The sequence below is a fragment of the Paroedura picta genome, chromosome 1 (assembly GCF_049243985.1).
Source record: "Paroedura picta isolate Pp20150507F chromosome 1, Ppicta_v3.0, whole genome shotgun sequence".
NCBI classification, from domain to species: Eukaryota; Metazoa; Chordata; class Lepidosauria; order Squamata; family Gekkonidae; genus Paroedura; species Paroedura picta.
In genome coordinates this window covers 53582908-53596666 of record NC_135369.1, presented here as the reverse complement: position 1 = coordinate 53596666, position 13759 = coordinate 53582908, and the positions used below count along the sequence as shown (strand labels likewise).

Genomic DNA, 13759 nt, shown 5'->3' with positions numbered 1-13759 from the left:
GATACCCATCTTTACTTGTGTCAGGATGACTTAGATTTAAGAACTAAAGCTTCTGAGCCACAAAAAGCTGTTGTTTTTGTCCTTGCCATATAGCTATTAAAACCACCAAGCCCTGCAGGAAAATAGTCTTTCTTAAAATTGTCTGATTTTTTTTTTTACAGTTTACAGCAGTGGTCCCCAACCTTTTTATCACCGGGGACCACTCAACGCCGGGGACCACTCAACGTCTTTTACTGAGGCCCGGTGGGGGGGGGGTAGTTTACTCCTCTACTCTCAACCACTGCCCTAACACTCTCTGATCGCTATGGTAATGTTTAAACATCCCTTCAAAATAAGATACAGACACGCCACAACAATGAACATAAGGAACATTTTATTTTCATGGAAATTTTAACTCATGACAATGACAAATCAATGGGAACCCTGAGCTTGTTTCTCTGCAACGAGATAGTCCCATCTGGGAGTGATAGGAGACAATGACACCCGAAGTGTGTTGTAAAGGGCCAGGGGGGGGGGAGAAGGCGTCCTTCGGGGCCCACCTCCAATTAGTCGAAGGACCACATGTGGTCCGCATCCCACAGGTTGGGGATCACTAGTTTACAGAATTAAGGAAGTTCCTTTTGAGTGAAGCAGAAATACACCAGTGTGGAGTAATAATCTGAATATTGGACTAGGATCTGGGAGACCTAGATTAAAATCCTCACTCTGCCAAGATTTTCTATTCCTTCACTCCTTCAATTGAAAGGAAGGCTGCAACTAATAAATCAGAAGGACACTGAAACTGGGAAGGGCAACCATAAAGGAGCTAGACAAGATTCTTAAGTATAAGGATGAGTCGCTTGAGACCAAGATCAAGATCATTCATACTATAATATTCCCCATTACTATGTATGGGTGTGAGTGCTGGACAGTGAAGAAAGCTGACAGGAGGAAAGTTGATTCATTTGAAATGTGGTGAAGGAGAGTTCTACAAGCACCAAGCACTACCAAAAAGACAAATAAGTGGGATCTAGATCAAGCTTGAACTTTCCCTAAAGCTAGAATGACTAAACTAAAGATACTGTACTTTTGGTCACATTATGAGAAGAGTTACTTGGACAGACAATAATGCTAGGAAAATTTGAAGGCAGCAGGAAAAGAAGAAGAAGACTCAACATGAGATGAATTGACTCAGTAAAGGAAGCCACAGCCCTCAGTTTCCAAAACCTGAGCAAGATTGTTAATAATTATTTTTAAAGATCATTAATTCATAGGGTCACCATAAGTTGGAAAGGACTTGGCAGCTCATGACATATACACAACTGCCATGGGAGCATGCCCAATGGGTGATGTTGGGCCAGTCACTCTCACTCAGCTTAACCTACCTCATAAGATGGTTCTGGGGATAAAATGAAGCTGAGGAAACAGATGCAAACCACTTTGTGCCCATATAAATAAAACCAAATCAGAAATACCTATTTATACCTATTTATTTTGGGTGGGTCTCTTGTCTCTCCGCATAGCTATCATTCTGGAAGGTATTACTCATGGATCCCACCCATTCTCTCATTGTTGTCTTGCTATATTGATAAATTTTACAGCTTAGTTTTGTTAGTTGTCTTGAGTCTAAGATGGGTTAATATTTTCAACAAACAAACGTTAAGCTTTCGGTCCTACGAGTCCTGGGCGGGTTTCTTATCATGTGTTAGGGCTTCTGAAAGGCTAGTCAGTTTATTGTCTCCTTTTTGTTTGGCTTTTGCTGTAACTGAATAGCACGGAATAGATGTGGACACCAGAGAAACGTATTTATCTTCCAGGCACTGTTGACAGATCTGAACGCGCCACTGGAATAAGGCGAGGGATGCAGTTTCGTGGGGAGCGACAGATACTCCTGGCCCTTCCCCACTCCCACGGCATGCCAGGAGAGCGTGTCTCTGATCTAGCGTCACTGAGGAGAAAGAGGAAGCTTGGGTCGGGTGTAAAAGTATGGCAATGAGCACGACGCCGCTTCGACTGCCGGGCCGTGTGAAAAAGCCGGGAAGGGGGGGGAGGGGCGGGAAAGAAGGAAGCCCTTTTCAGTTCCTTCAGCGCGAGGCAACCACCTTTTGCACCAGTCTCGCAAAAAACGACTCTGCCGAAGGCGGGGCTTTAGGAGGGAGGCGGGACCCGTCACCTCGTGACGCGCCTTTCTCCAACCGCAATCTCCACCACGCCTCTTAGACCACACCTCCCAGAAGCCGGAGGAAGCCCGGCCAATAAGGAAGGCATCTGTGGGCGTGGCCAATGCCTTGTCGTGAGGGTCCTCGGGGACCAATCGCGCGGGGAGGTGTGAGCGATAACCGCCCGGTTGCCGGGGCCGCAGCCAATGAGCAGCGCTACGGTGGGCGGGCCGTGTGCGAGTGGGTGGTTGGCTCAGGGGTTCCGTGTGGAAAGGAGCGCGAGCGGGTTCGGGTGCAAAGTTTAGTTTCAAACCGTCTGCAAAGAGCGGCGGTGTAGTCGCCTGGCGTTCGCTTCCAGCGCGAGAGCGGCAGGACGGTCTGCAAGAAGCGGAAGCCGCCGGCGCCCTTGCGGATCTTGCCTGTCCTCGCCGCCGCCTCCCGCTCGTGCTCCCTTCGCGGCCGGTGCAGAGCGCCCCTCGCCACGATGGGCGTGGAGGCGCCGGGGGAGCCGCCGGCTGCGGGCCGCCGTCGCCACGGGTGCCGGCGGGTGCGCCTGCTGTGCATGCTGGCGCTGACCTTCCTGTTCTTCGTGGTGGAGGTGGTGGTGAGCCGGCTGACGGCCTCGCTGGCCATGCTCTCCGACTCCTTCCACATGCTGTCGGACGTGATGGCGCTGGTGGTGGCCCTGGTGGCCGTGCGCTTCGCCCAGCGCACCCGCGCCACCAAGAAGAACACGTTCGGCTGGGTGCGGGCCGAGGTGATGGGCGCGCTGGTCAACGCCGTCTTCCTCACCGCGCTCTGCTTCACCATCCTCCTGGAGGCCATCGAGCGCTTCACCGAGCCCCACGAGATCCAGCAGCCCTTGGTGGTCATCGGGGTCGGCGCCGCGGGGCTGCTGGTCAACCTCCTGGGGCTCTGCCTCTTCCACCAGCACGGCGCTGGCCACGGACACTCGCACGGAGGAGGAGGAGGGAGCCGCCGGGGCAAGGTGGAGACCGGGGCCGGAGACCTCAAGGAGGAGACCAACACGCTGGTGGGGAACTGCAGCAGCCCCAATGGGCTCAGCCTGGAGAAACTAGGTGAGAGTTCCCGAGGAGGGGGCCCCCGTGCAGCCCAGGGGGAGCTTTCCCTAACCGAGATCTCTTGGAGTACCCCTTCCCGGAGCCGCATGAGAGCTGGGGGTGGTGGGAGGGGGGGCATTCCTTGTGGCCTTGGCTGTTGAGGGAATGGTTCTGGTAACCCTCATTTCATGCTGTCCAGGGATAAACTCATCCTAGATGTTGGAAGCTGTATCTGATTATATCGTACACTAATGTCCTTCTGCCACCCCCTTTTCTAAGGGCCTCAGTGAAGTGGATGTGGATTCCCCTTGCCCCTTCAGCCTCAAAGCACTCTTATCAGAGATTAGGCTGTGAGAGCCTAGAGTTACTTAGAGAACTTCAGGGAGAGATGGGAATTTGAACCACAGTCCAAACTCACCCTTATGAACAAAAGTAATGAGGGACTGTTATATTTCAAATTCTTCATATGTTGTGCTGGTGACGCTTGAGAATTCTTTGGTGCTGGAATCTTTGATCTGGAATTTCTGTAGGACCCATTAATTTCTGTCCTCACAACTCATCTTTATGGTGACTGAATGTCACTGTCTTCTTTATGTGTTCTAGCATGTTCTTCAAAAACTGGCCAGCTGTCTGGGGAATTGCCATTCCATCCATTAGTATGGTATTTTTCATTATGTAGTGCCTGTATTGTATATATTGTATATTCCCCAAGGATTTGCAGACCCCCTCCCCCCAGGTTGCAAAGAAAAGGCTGCAATAGTGTTCAGGAAGCTCTGGTGTTCTTCAGAAGTATACTGGGGTTCTTTGGTGACAAGATCAGTATTAGTAGGCACCCTTCCCTAAAAAAACAGCAACAAAAAGAACCTTGCCCGCTGCTGCCTTATCTTTTCCCCCTCCCCCTTGTCACACACAGCTAAAGTATTGTTGGATGTGCTGTAGGTCACATTTCCAGTTCAAGTGAGGCAACTGACACACCCAGTAGGCTTGGCCAATGTGAACTTTCTGTGTGCCCTGGCCTAGATCACACAGCAGAATCTGTATGGGAGCTTAGTGACAGGACCTGTAGAAAAGGTGGCCTGAGTTTGAAAATCACTGCTGCAGGAGTTAGGTTGTTAGCATAAGTAACTTCAGTCCTTGTGAACACTTCCATATATAGCTCAAATAAAACAACTAATAGCTACTTTGCAGCCACCCTTGCTTTTTGAGCATAATGTACTCGAAAGACATTCCTGCTCTCTACACTCAAAGCCTTTGCATGGCATTGGTTTTATTTGGTTGAAGCATTTGTTAGGATGACTTCAAGTGGAACCAAGTTATAGTAGAAGCCATGGGTGACAAACTGTCACAGAGTAGATCTGAGATACAGTGCAACTTTGGCTTCCTTCTGTCTATTTGAACATGTACATTGCTGTCATTTCCCTCCATTCATTCAATTCAATATACTTTGAATTACTGGGAAATCATTTGTCCCATCACCATGCTTAGGTAACACGGGGGCCTCTGGCATTGTATTGAAATTATAGCTGGATATTATAAATGTTGAGATTGTTGATGATCAGCTTGCCTCCATTGCTTCATTATGCTTCTGCATCCTTGCCAGACTACATTGTTATTAGAGCGCTTATCAGCAGGTGCTTGTGACGTTTTATAAAGGACAAAGTTAGTTGTGCAACCATCTAGATTTCTGGCCACTACTACAAATGGTTGTCTGCTATAGAAATCTGTGGGCATCTGTGGCAATGTTCTGTACTTAAATTTGTGCTGGTAGACTTGTATTTTATACTTTTAATAGATGTCAGAGTTAGAATAAAATTCAGGTTGAGATGGACCTATTGTGGCAACAAATAGAATTCTAGTTGTGTCATCTGCATGGCAGAGCTATATAGAAGGGATGCCAGGTAGTGAATTAATTTTTCTCCTGCAAACTGACACCAAGTTCCAGTGCGAGTAAGCCTCTAGTTCCTTCTCACATTGTTTGATCTCTGTGTTGGCAACTGGCTAGCAAACGGGTGCTTGTCAAGGACCATGTTTAGGCCTTGGGCTTCCAGTCGCTAATCTTTGTAATAAAATAATCAGTAGCTGCCAGCAGCCTAGGGGACTATATTTCCCCATAGCACTAAAGGAATCTGGACCTTGACTACAGGTTTTCACCAAGTTGCACTTCTGTTTCCTCAAAGAATTCCCAAGTAGTTTGTACAGGCCTGACCAGTCATAGCCCAACCAAAAGCAGATTTTAAGAGATAATTTTAAGAGTATTTTAAACACAAGCTATGTGTTATAAAAATTCACTTATGCCACACATACTAAAAACCCATCTCTAAATGTTTCAGTAGATGATTTTTTAAAATCAAAAAGCGTCCCCAAAGATTATCTTTGAAAATGCTTGATTTCCTTAGATTCAAGTGGGTAGTGGTATTGGTTTGAAGCAGCACAACAACAACAACAACAACAAAAAGAGTCCAGTGGCACTTTGAAGACCAACATAGATTTATTCAAGGCGTGAGCTTTCGAGTGCAAGCACTCTTCCTCAGTCTATGATAGGAAGAGTGCTTGCACTCGAAAGATCACGCCTTGAATAAATCTTTGTTGGTCTTAAAGGTGTCACTGGACTCTGGTTTTGTTGATTTCCTTAGTTAACCTTCATTGCTTTATCTTCCATTCTGCAGAGTACAAGGGTGGCACAGGGTTAGCCTGGCAGTAGTTGGTACTGATAATTGTTAGGTCAGCAACAAACCCCCAGACCCTACCCATTAATTTCTTAGTGTTTGTCTGTGAGTAGGGTGGAGGTGGGGGGTGGCTCCTGTATTGACTCTCAAGAGCAAGGTTTGTATTCAAAGATGGTATGCATTAATTGCCCAAATATGTAGCTACCAAAATCCTTGACCTGCTGCATTTTTAAAGCAAAAAGCAAAAGCTCTTTAAAAACAACCACATAAGCGTAGCTTTTAGCTTTTATTGAAGGGCTATGGACTTTGAGGATGCTACCATGAGACTTGTTAAATTCATTACATAGGTGGAGTTTAACTTGGTGAAACAAGTGTAGGAGTCATGATGGTTTCAAGTTCTACCGGTTATATTGGTAAAACTGCTGGGCAAGTAGCATATCCCTCATTCTTGATACCTGCACTAAAATAGCCACAAACCTTGTAGTTTTTGGAAGCCTGTCTTGGTATAGAAGTGGAAACGCTTTTCTGGGTCAGTATTTCAGTGTAAGAAAATTGTTCATCTCAAAGTTAGCTTCCTGGGTCTGAAAATCCTCAATACCTTGTAGAGTCATACTTCTAGATCAAAACTGGTAGCGTACTTCATTTCTAAAGGAGTGTGTGATGCCCATGTTTAGTAAAATGCAGTGATGGAATACCAACCAACTGAAATTAGTACAGGTAACTGAAACTCAGACTGGTAATTGCATTTCACTGCGTTTCACTGAGATAAGTGCACATTTGTTTTTGCTACAGTCCATACAGGTGCACAGTAAAGCTGTCTATTATAAGTTTTTAAACCCATGGAAAGTGTCCCATATGTTTTCCTACTTTAAAATCACACAGGCAGGATATACGTCCTACCTCTATAACTATAATTGCAATAGTAAATTCATTAAAATCCTGTAAAGAATGCACACTATTGAGAGCAGGTATAGCATAATGATTAAGGCAATCTGTGAACCAGGAAGTTCCAAGTTCAAAATTTCCACTGTTACAATCTCACTAGATGACTTTTGGGAGGTCATTCTTTTAGCCTACCCAGCTTCCATACAGAGTTCATAATGATCTAGTGCACAGGTCTGTTGTCAAGAATTCAAAGAATGTTCAAGCAGTACGTATCATATCAGGAATCACTAAGTGGGTTGTGTGCTAAACCTAATTTAAGAGACACTATCAGCAGCGGCCTTTTTCACATTTAGTTTTCCAGAATTAAGGTAGTGGAGGAGGTTACAAGTGCATCCCAGTTTGCAAGTTGGTAGGAGTTAAAGGTTTGTAGATTGCTGGTGTTAAATGCAAAGTGTTGCTGTTGTAGATACTAAATATTGCTACTTCTCAAGACTTTCCCTTTGGGAGACAGAGGTGTTAAAAGAGATAATTACACTATGTTGCAGATATAGTTCATATACTTCTGTTTCCCTAGTTATGTGAAGAGCACTGCTGTCCCTAACTGCCCTATCTCAAATGCTAGTTTTGTTCAAATACTGCTGTCAGTGTGCTGGCCAATTGAAAGGCTAACATACAAAAGCTGCAAGAAAACTGGAGGATCGTAACACTGTTTTTGCTCTTTACATTGCAGGTGATATGGCAAAAGACAGTCAAGTGGAACTTCACCCAAACGGGAGTATTAGTCATCGCTCTTTAGATATGGATGTTGAAGTAGACGACAGTGCCCAGCTCAACATGCGCGGAGTATTTCTGCATGTTCTTGGAGATGCCTTGGGATCTGTTATAGTTGTGGTGAATGCCTTAGTATTTTACGCTTACTGGAGTCCATGTCCCAAGGATGAGCCTTGTTTCAACCCATGTATTCATGACCATTGCTCAGAAAACAATACTCAGGGTTCAGGCAGAATGAATATAAATGTAACTGATTTAGTGAGCATTCATGAAGCTGGGCCCTGCTGGGTTCTATATTTGGATCCCGCATTGTGTCTGATAATGGTTTGCATTCTGCTTTATACAACATATCCATTGCTTAAAGAATCAGCCCTTATCCTTTTGCAAACTGTTCCAAAGCAAATTGATATTCGCTCTTTAAATGAGAAGCTCCGCAAACTTGATGGAGTTGAAGCTGTGCATGAATTACATGTTTGGCAACTGGCTGGAAGCAGGATCATTGGCACTGCTCATATCAAATGTCAGGATCCAGAATCGTACATGAAAGTAGCAAAGCAAATTAAAGAGATCTTTCATGATGAAGGGATACATGCGACAACTGTTCAGCCTGAATTTGCCATTGTCGGCTCTGAAGTGGGTGTAGGCAAATGTGAACTTCCCTGCAGAACCCAGTGTGCTCTGAAGCAATGTTGTGGGGCTTCAGAAAAACCTGCTCAAAAGAAGACAGAAAAATCTCCTGCTATTAGTATTTCTTGCTCTGAAATAGTCATTGACTCTCCACACCACAAAACCCGGAGGACTAAATCTGAGTGTATACCTTCTGTAAAGTTAGAGGAGGATTCTGACCCTAACAAACAATTTGAATCATCTTTGTAATTTACAAAATTGTGTGGATTGTAATCTGGATTCAACCACAGGTTGATTGTGAGAAGTGAAACTTTCTGAAAAGACGCGATGCAAAGTAATGTAATTGCTGAAGTCCCTGTTCTTGTCACAATGCTTACGTCTAGGCTGCCTGTTTGGAAGAACATTGTGCCGTCCTCACATAGTGTGTTTATGTTCACTTCTAGATGACTAGCACAAAAATTCGCCAATGCTGCAATGACTCTGGAGAACCAATTTTGTTTCAGCCAAGATGCGTTAATGTTGAGTCAACATTAAAATGTGTGTGCATACATCAGTCCTCAAAAGCGGAATTCATGTTGGGCTGCTTATTGGATTGGACCTGTGGGTCTGTTGTATTAATGGAGGTACTATTCTCCCCAATGGAAGGTGATCTAGGTGAAAGTTCTGCCATTAGTAGAACAGGTCCAATCCATAATTTTTGTGTATATTTTGCAAACCTTGAGAAGAAACCAAAGGCGAAACTAACTTTTTTGTATTAAAAAAAAGAACACTTCGGGAATCTTAGACCTTTTCTTCAGTAAATAAGAAAGTGAACTTCTCATAAGGAGGCCTATTGCACAGTGTCAGTTGTAGTGTCTTAAGGTATATTCGGTGCTTCTTGGCAAAATTCCCCTTTCAGTACTAAGCCAGTAAGGTGACAAAACTGGCTCCACTGAAAATTAGTTGGAAAAAAAAATCTGTCAGGTTTATTTTCAATAAACCTGGAGCACGTTAACTATTCAAACTGAATTTGAATATATCCTTTTAGGAGCTTGTCCATTCTCCTCACCCTCCTTTTTTCTCATATTGTGTTTTATTTAAAAACAATAAAGCTTCATTAAATTTGTGTAGGTTTTAGAATTTAATAGTTTTCTAAATGTGGAGTCATTCTGGGAGTAGAGATCCAGAGCTGGTCTCTGTTTTAGTAGTATCATCTGTGGCTTGCTGAAATAGAAGGGGTCTGTTGTAAACTGGATCACATCTAGTTTCCTGGGTTAAAAAAAAAACTTTTTAAAGCCTCAAAATGAAATGAAGTGTAGTAGAACTAAGCAGTGCAAATTTAAATGCTAATATATTGTCCCTCTTTGTCTAAATTAAAGTTAATAAATCTTTGAAATGTTTGTAACAAAACACAGAGTGCTCTGAAGCAGCAGTTGCAGTGTGCTGTTGATTTTCTTACAACATCTTTTGTGTAGTGAAGCCCTGTGCTGAAAAGAACTGTAGCTTAGTTCAGTTTTAATACCCTTCTACCAGGTCTTCCAAGACCCAATGATGCAAGCTGTTTGGAAACGGCGAGAATTGGCTTTTGCCAGTCATTGGCTGATGTGAATTTGAGCAAACAACTTGAGTGCAATCCACTAACCTCTTAAAGTTAATACCATTTAAGTCCCATTGAATTTATAGGGCTGTATTGGGTGTTGAGTGCAAGGATGCCATCCAAAGCATTCTTGTATCATGCAGTTGGCCCGTTCCCTCACCTCATATTTAAAATGTTCTATTAAAAATAGGGATCATTCCTCCCTCATAGAGATGGTGGTAATATTATTTTTAAAGCATTGGGAGATTCTTTACTGAGAGGTGTTGTAGAATTGACAGAACTGCTCTACCAGAACCACCATTCAGCTAAGTGAATAATCACTATAGTACCAGATACTGCAAGTTCAATGAAGGCATTTGGGGAGTTACAATATTTTCTAAATTTTGCAGCATATAGGTGATGAATGACTTGATGGTGAAAATGAAATTTTATTCACTCAGTTATAAAGAATCTCACTAATTTGCACTTCTTTAATTAGCAGTGGTGGTCTGCATCCCCCGCTACTCAGCAGTGTTCATATCAAGCCTTATCATGGTGTGTGTGTGGGGATTTATGCCACAATTGATGTGCTACAAAGTGTTGCAAAACAGTACTTGTAAAAACAATCAGGCACATTTAGCAATGTCTTCTGTGTTCTTTTGGTTGTAGATGTCACCTGTCAGTTACTAATCTCAGTTTGTGTCTCACTCATAGCTTCACGTGTGCAATAATTATTTTGTCTATTTCTCATGCAACTTGGGTGCATGCTGCAAAATAGTTTTGGAGATTTTCTTGTATTGATATGGTGACAACACTGGCATAGCTGTCTCACTGCAAATATTGGCTGGCAGAAAAAGCCACTGTAATGTAAACTCTAGTTAGTTCTCACAGCTAAACATTTGGGTCTCTTCTATGCTACAAGAATTGGCTTGCTTTCCCCCTCCCTTTTTTGAGGGGTCATGCCTCCCACATTCTTAGGATATTGTATGAATTCTAGATCGACACTTGTGTTTTAGCTCTGCCTTTGCAGTCATGGGCCTAATGCTTGTTTCCGACTAAATGGTATATTATTTGGTAATAGCTCCTTAACAAGCTCTTTAAAACAAAACACCTTGCTGCACCTCTTTTCAAAGCACAAACTTGGACTTTTGTATATTAAGGGAGGAAAGCAACTAAAGGTGTGCCAGGTGCAATTCTGATTTTTTTTTTACAACAAATTATGCAACAGTATTTACATTTCATTTCTGCTTTTGAAAGTAAGATTTTGGAAACAGTTAATTTTGTGGTTTTTGGAACAAGAATGAACTCTTTAAACCTTTCCAAATAGGGGAAGGGTATATTGTATTTGATTACATGTGATAATATTGAAACCCCATCTTGCAAGTGGCTACGTAAATTCATGCTTTCTCCTAAATTCTGGGATACTGGACACTGTATGCTCTACATGTGTATTTGTAGTGAGTTGGTGTAATGTGCAAAGTGGCTATGCACATTCATTCTGCTGGATGTTCACAGTGAAAATGGCGGTGTGGCTATCTAAGATGTGTTGCAGTGAATGCATAGCCAAATTATGTAATCTCCTTAAAACTACATTTCACTGTGAAAACAGACTGTAGAGCACATGTTTGTATCCACTGGTTACTTATGAAGTAGCATCAAGGACTGGCTACTATTTGCATTACTAAGTGCTTGCAAACTGGCTTATGGATGAGATCTTTGCAAAATGGAGTGTTTAAAAGTGGCATCTATGTTTTGCTGAATGTTTTCTACAGCTCTGAAAGTAAGTGATGCTCAAGAATTTTCCTTTTTTATGCTATAAGGTCTGGGGTGGGTTTTTTTGTTCTCCCTCCCTAAGCTCTTACTGTATGCAAATGAAGTTCTGATTCAGCTGTTAAGATCAAGCCATCAGGTGACAACATAGGCATGGACTTCTCTGGGTTAATGGGAATCTGTTTCTGAATAGAATGCACTTTGACTTCTCATATGGGGGAGGGAACTACCTTCATACTGCAGCTCCTCCCTGTTCCCCTGTGGTGTTTAAGTTTCTGTGAACAAAGTATTAATATTTAAGGTATTAACTACAATATTTAAATATATTGCTTTAATTTCATAACAGCATCAGTGTAGCCTTCTGGGACTCTGGCTTTTATGTTTACAGAACAGTAATTGAATATTACAAGCAATGTTCTATTTTTGGTTCTTATTCACACCATTGCTTCACCTCTTGGTGGACTGGAAGGTACTAGTGCTTTGTGTGCCCGAGATAAGAACCATTTGTGAGGTTTTTTCTTCTTTTTTTGTAAGCCAAATATAGCCTTACTTTATAACAAGAGCTCCCTCTGTGTGGTCTTTGGTTTGTATCATTCCTCTGTGTGATCTTTGGTTTGTGTCATTAAACTGCCTGTGTGAAGAACACTTCCATGTGTTATAAATTTGTGAGCCTGAATTTATTTACCTCTTGCTGTATGTGTATTTAAGCGTTCTTGAACTGTAGTCTCCAAACCCGTATGCCTTGTGATAGCTAGAGAGGATTGCCCTCTTGCATTATATGGGTTCTGTTTGAAACAACTTTGGGGAAGACATAACTGGCATGTCTGGCATCTTATCGGTGACAATGGGATTCTGTTATACTAGTGATGCTGCTGGGTTTCTTTGCATAAACTCAAGTCTGAGGATGAAATAAATATGGCTATATAAAATATGAATGTTGGAACACCTTTTTTTCCTCCCTTAATGATTTTGTCAAATAGATCTAGAGCCCTCAGGCTTTCAGATAACTGAAAGCTGGAATAAGTACAGTCGGTGGACAAAACAATGTAGGGATAACTGGGAGTTCTCAGATAATAGTTGGATTCAGTGCAGCTGGATTCAGTGTTCAGTTATTTTAGGGGTTGAGGCTCAGTGGAAGAGCAGCTGCTTTACATGCTCCTAGATTCACTTGCTTAAATATATCCAGTTAGATGGACCAGTGATCTGGGAAGGATAACTACTAAAGTGAAAACCTGTGCAAATAATATGGGATCAAGCCTTGGTCTAATGTTGCAAGTAAAGTTTTCTTACAACTTACACAACTGAAAGGAAAAGCAATACCTTACACCTGGCTGCAGAACTAATTATGGCTCTTCTGTTGCAACTTGGTAAAAATAAGTTGCTCAAAGAATATATGAGTGAAAAGATATTTCAGCTTAGTTTTACTGAGCAAGAATAAAGTTACTGCCGTGGTAGATTAGAGGGAAAAACAGGGTTCTGTCACCCTGTTGCTCACAAAACGAGTCATCCCAGAGAACCAAAAATTGACAGTGGGCTAGAAGAGAGAAGAATCAAGATCAGTGAAGCCCAGAGCATCTTGTTCCTCCTTGCCTGTATATTATCATTGTAAGAGTGGCTGACATCTTGTTTAGACTTATGTTTTATGGCAGTGGTGTGTCATGGTCACATTGCTGAGAATGTAACTATATTGCCCAAGATGGTAGGATGGTCCTTATTTCTTACTCTCATGTTTCCTTTAAGGTTACAAATTAGCAGTAGAAAGTAGGGTCTGATAAATTGCTGTAGCATGACCTTGTGCCACACGTTCATCTGCATATAGATGGTCAACAAAGGACTCGACTTGATCCTGCCTTGATGTGAAGTAACATGCTTCAGTTCATTCTTTATGCTGCCAGCCTTTGTACAGAATTAAGCACTTGCAGCTAAGCAGCTGCTCAGGCAGTCCGTATTGTGCACTTCTTCCTAAATGTAGATGCGTACATTGATGTTAACTGTGGCAGCTTTGAATATATGCTGAATTAGAATGATAAGAGGTTTTGTGGCAAGAACAAAAAGCCTTGGGACACCTTGAAGATTTTTTGTGGTATATGCTTTTATAGACTTTTTGTAGTATATTTCATTGCATGCATGAAATAGGTTTACAGTTGGCAGATATATGTAGCTGGAGATTGAAAACAGTGGGTTCACAAAGCAACAAAATGCCATAGGTAGAATCTGACGTTGCATTTTATTGCCCTTGACTTACCTCTCCTGTGTATGAATGTCTTTTGGTCCTATCTGAAGATA

General features: G+C 42.6%; 1 protein-coding gene across 1 annotated transcript; it reads left to right on the top strand.

Annotated features, from left to right (window-relative positions):
• Window positions 1-2405: 2405 nt before the first annotated feature.
• On the top strand, window positions 2406-12118 carry SLC30A1 (solute carrier family 30 member 1). The gene is made up of 2 exons (XM_077338583.1): window positions 2406-3217; window positions 7481-12118. The coding sequence occupies exons 1-2, from the start codon at window positions 2623-2625 to the stop codon at window positions 8395-8397; spliced, it is 1512 nt and encodes a 503-aa protein (XP_077194698.1). The 5' UTR covers window positions 2406-2622; the 3' UTR covers window positions 8398-12118.
• The last annotated feature ends 1641 nt before the right edge of the window (window positions 12119-13759 follow it).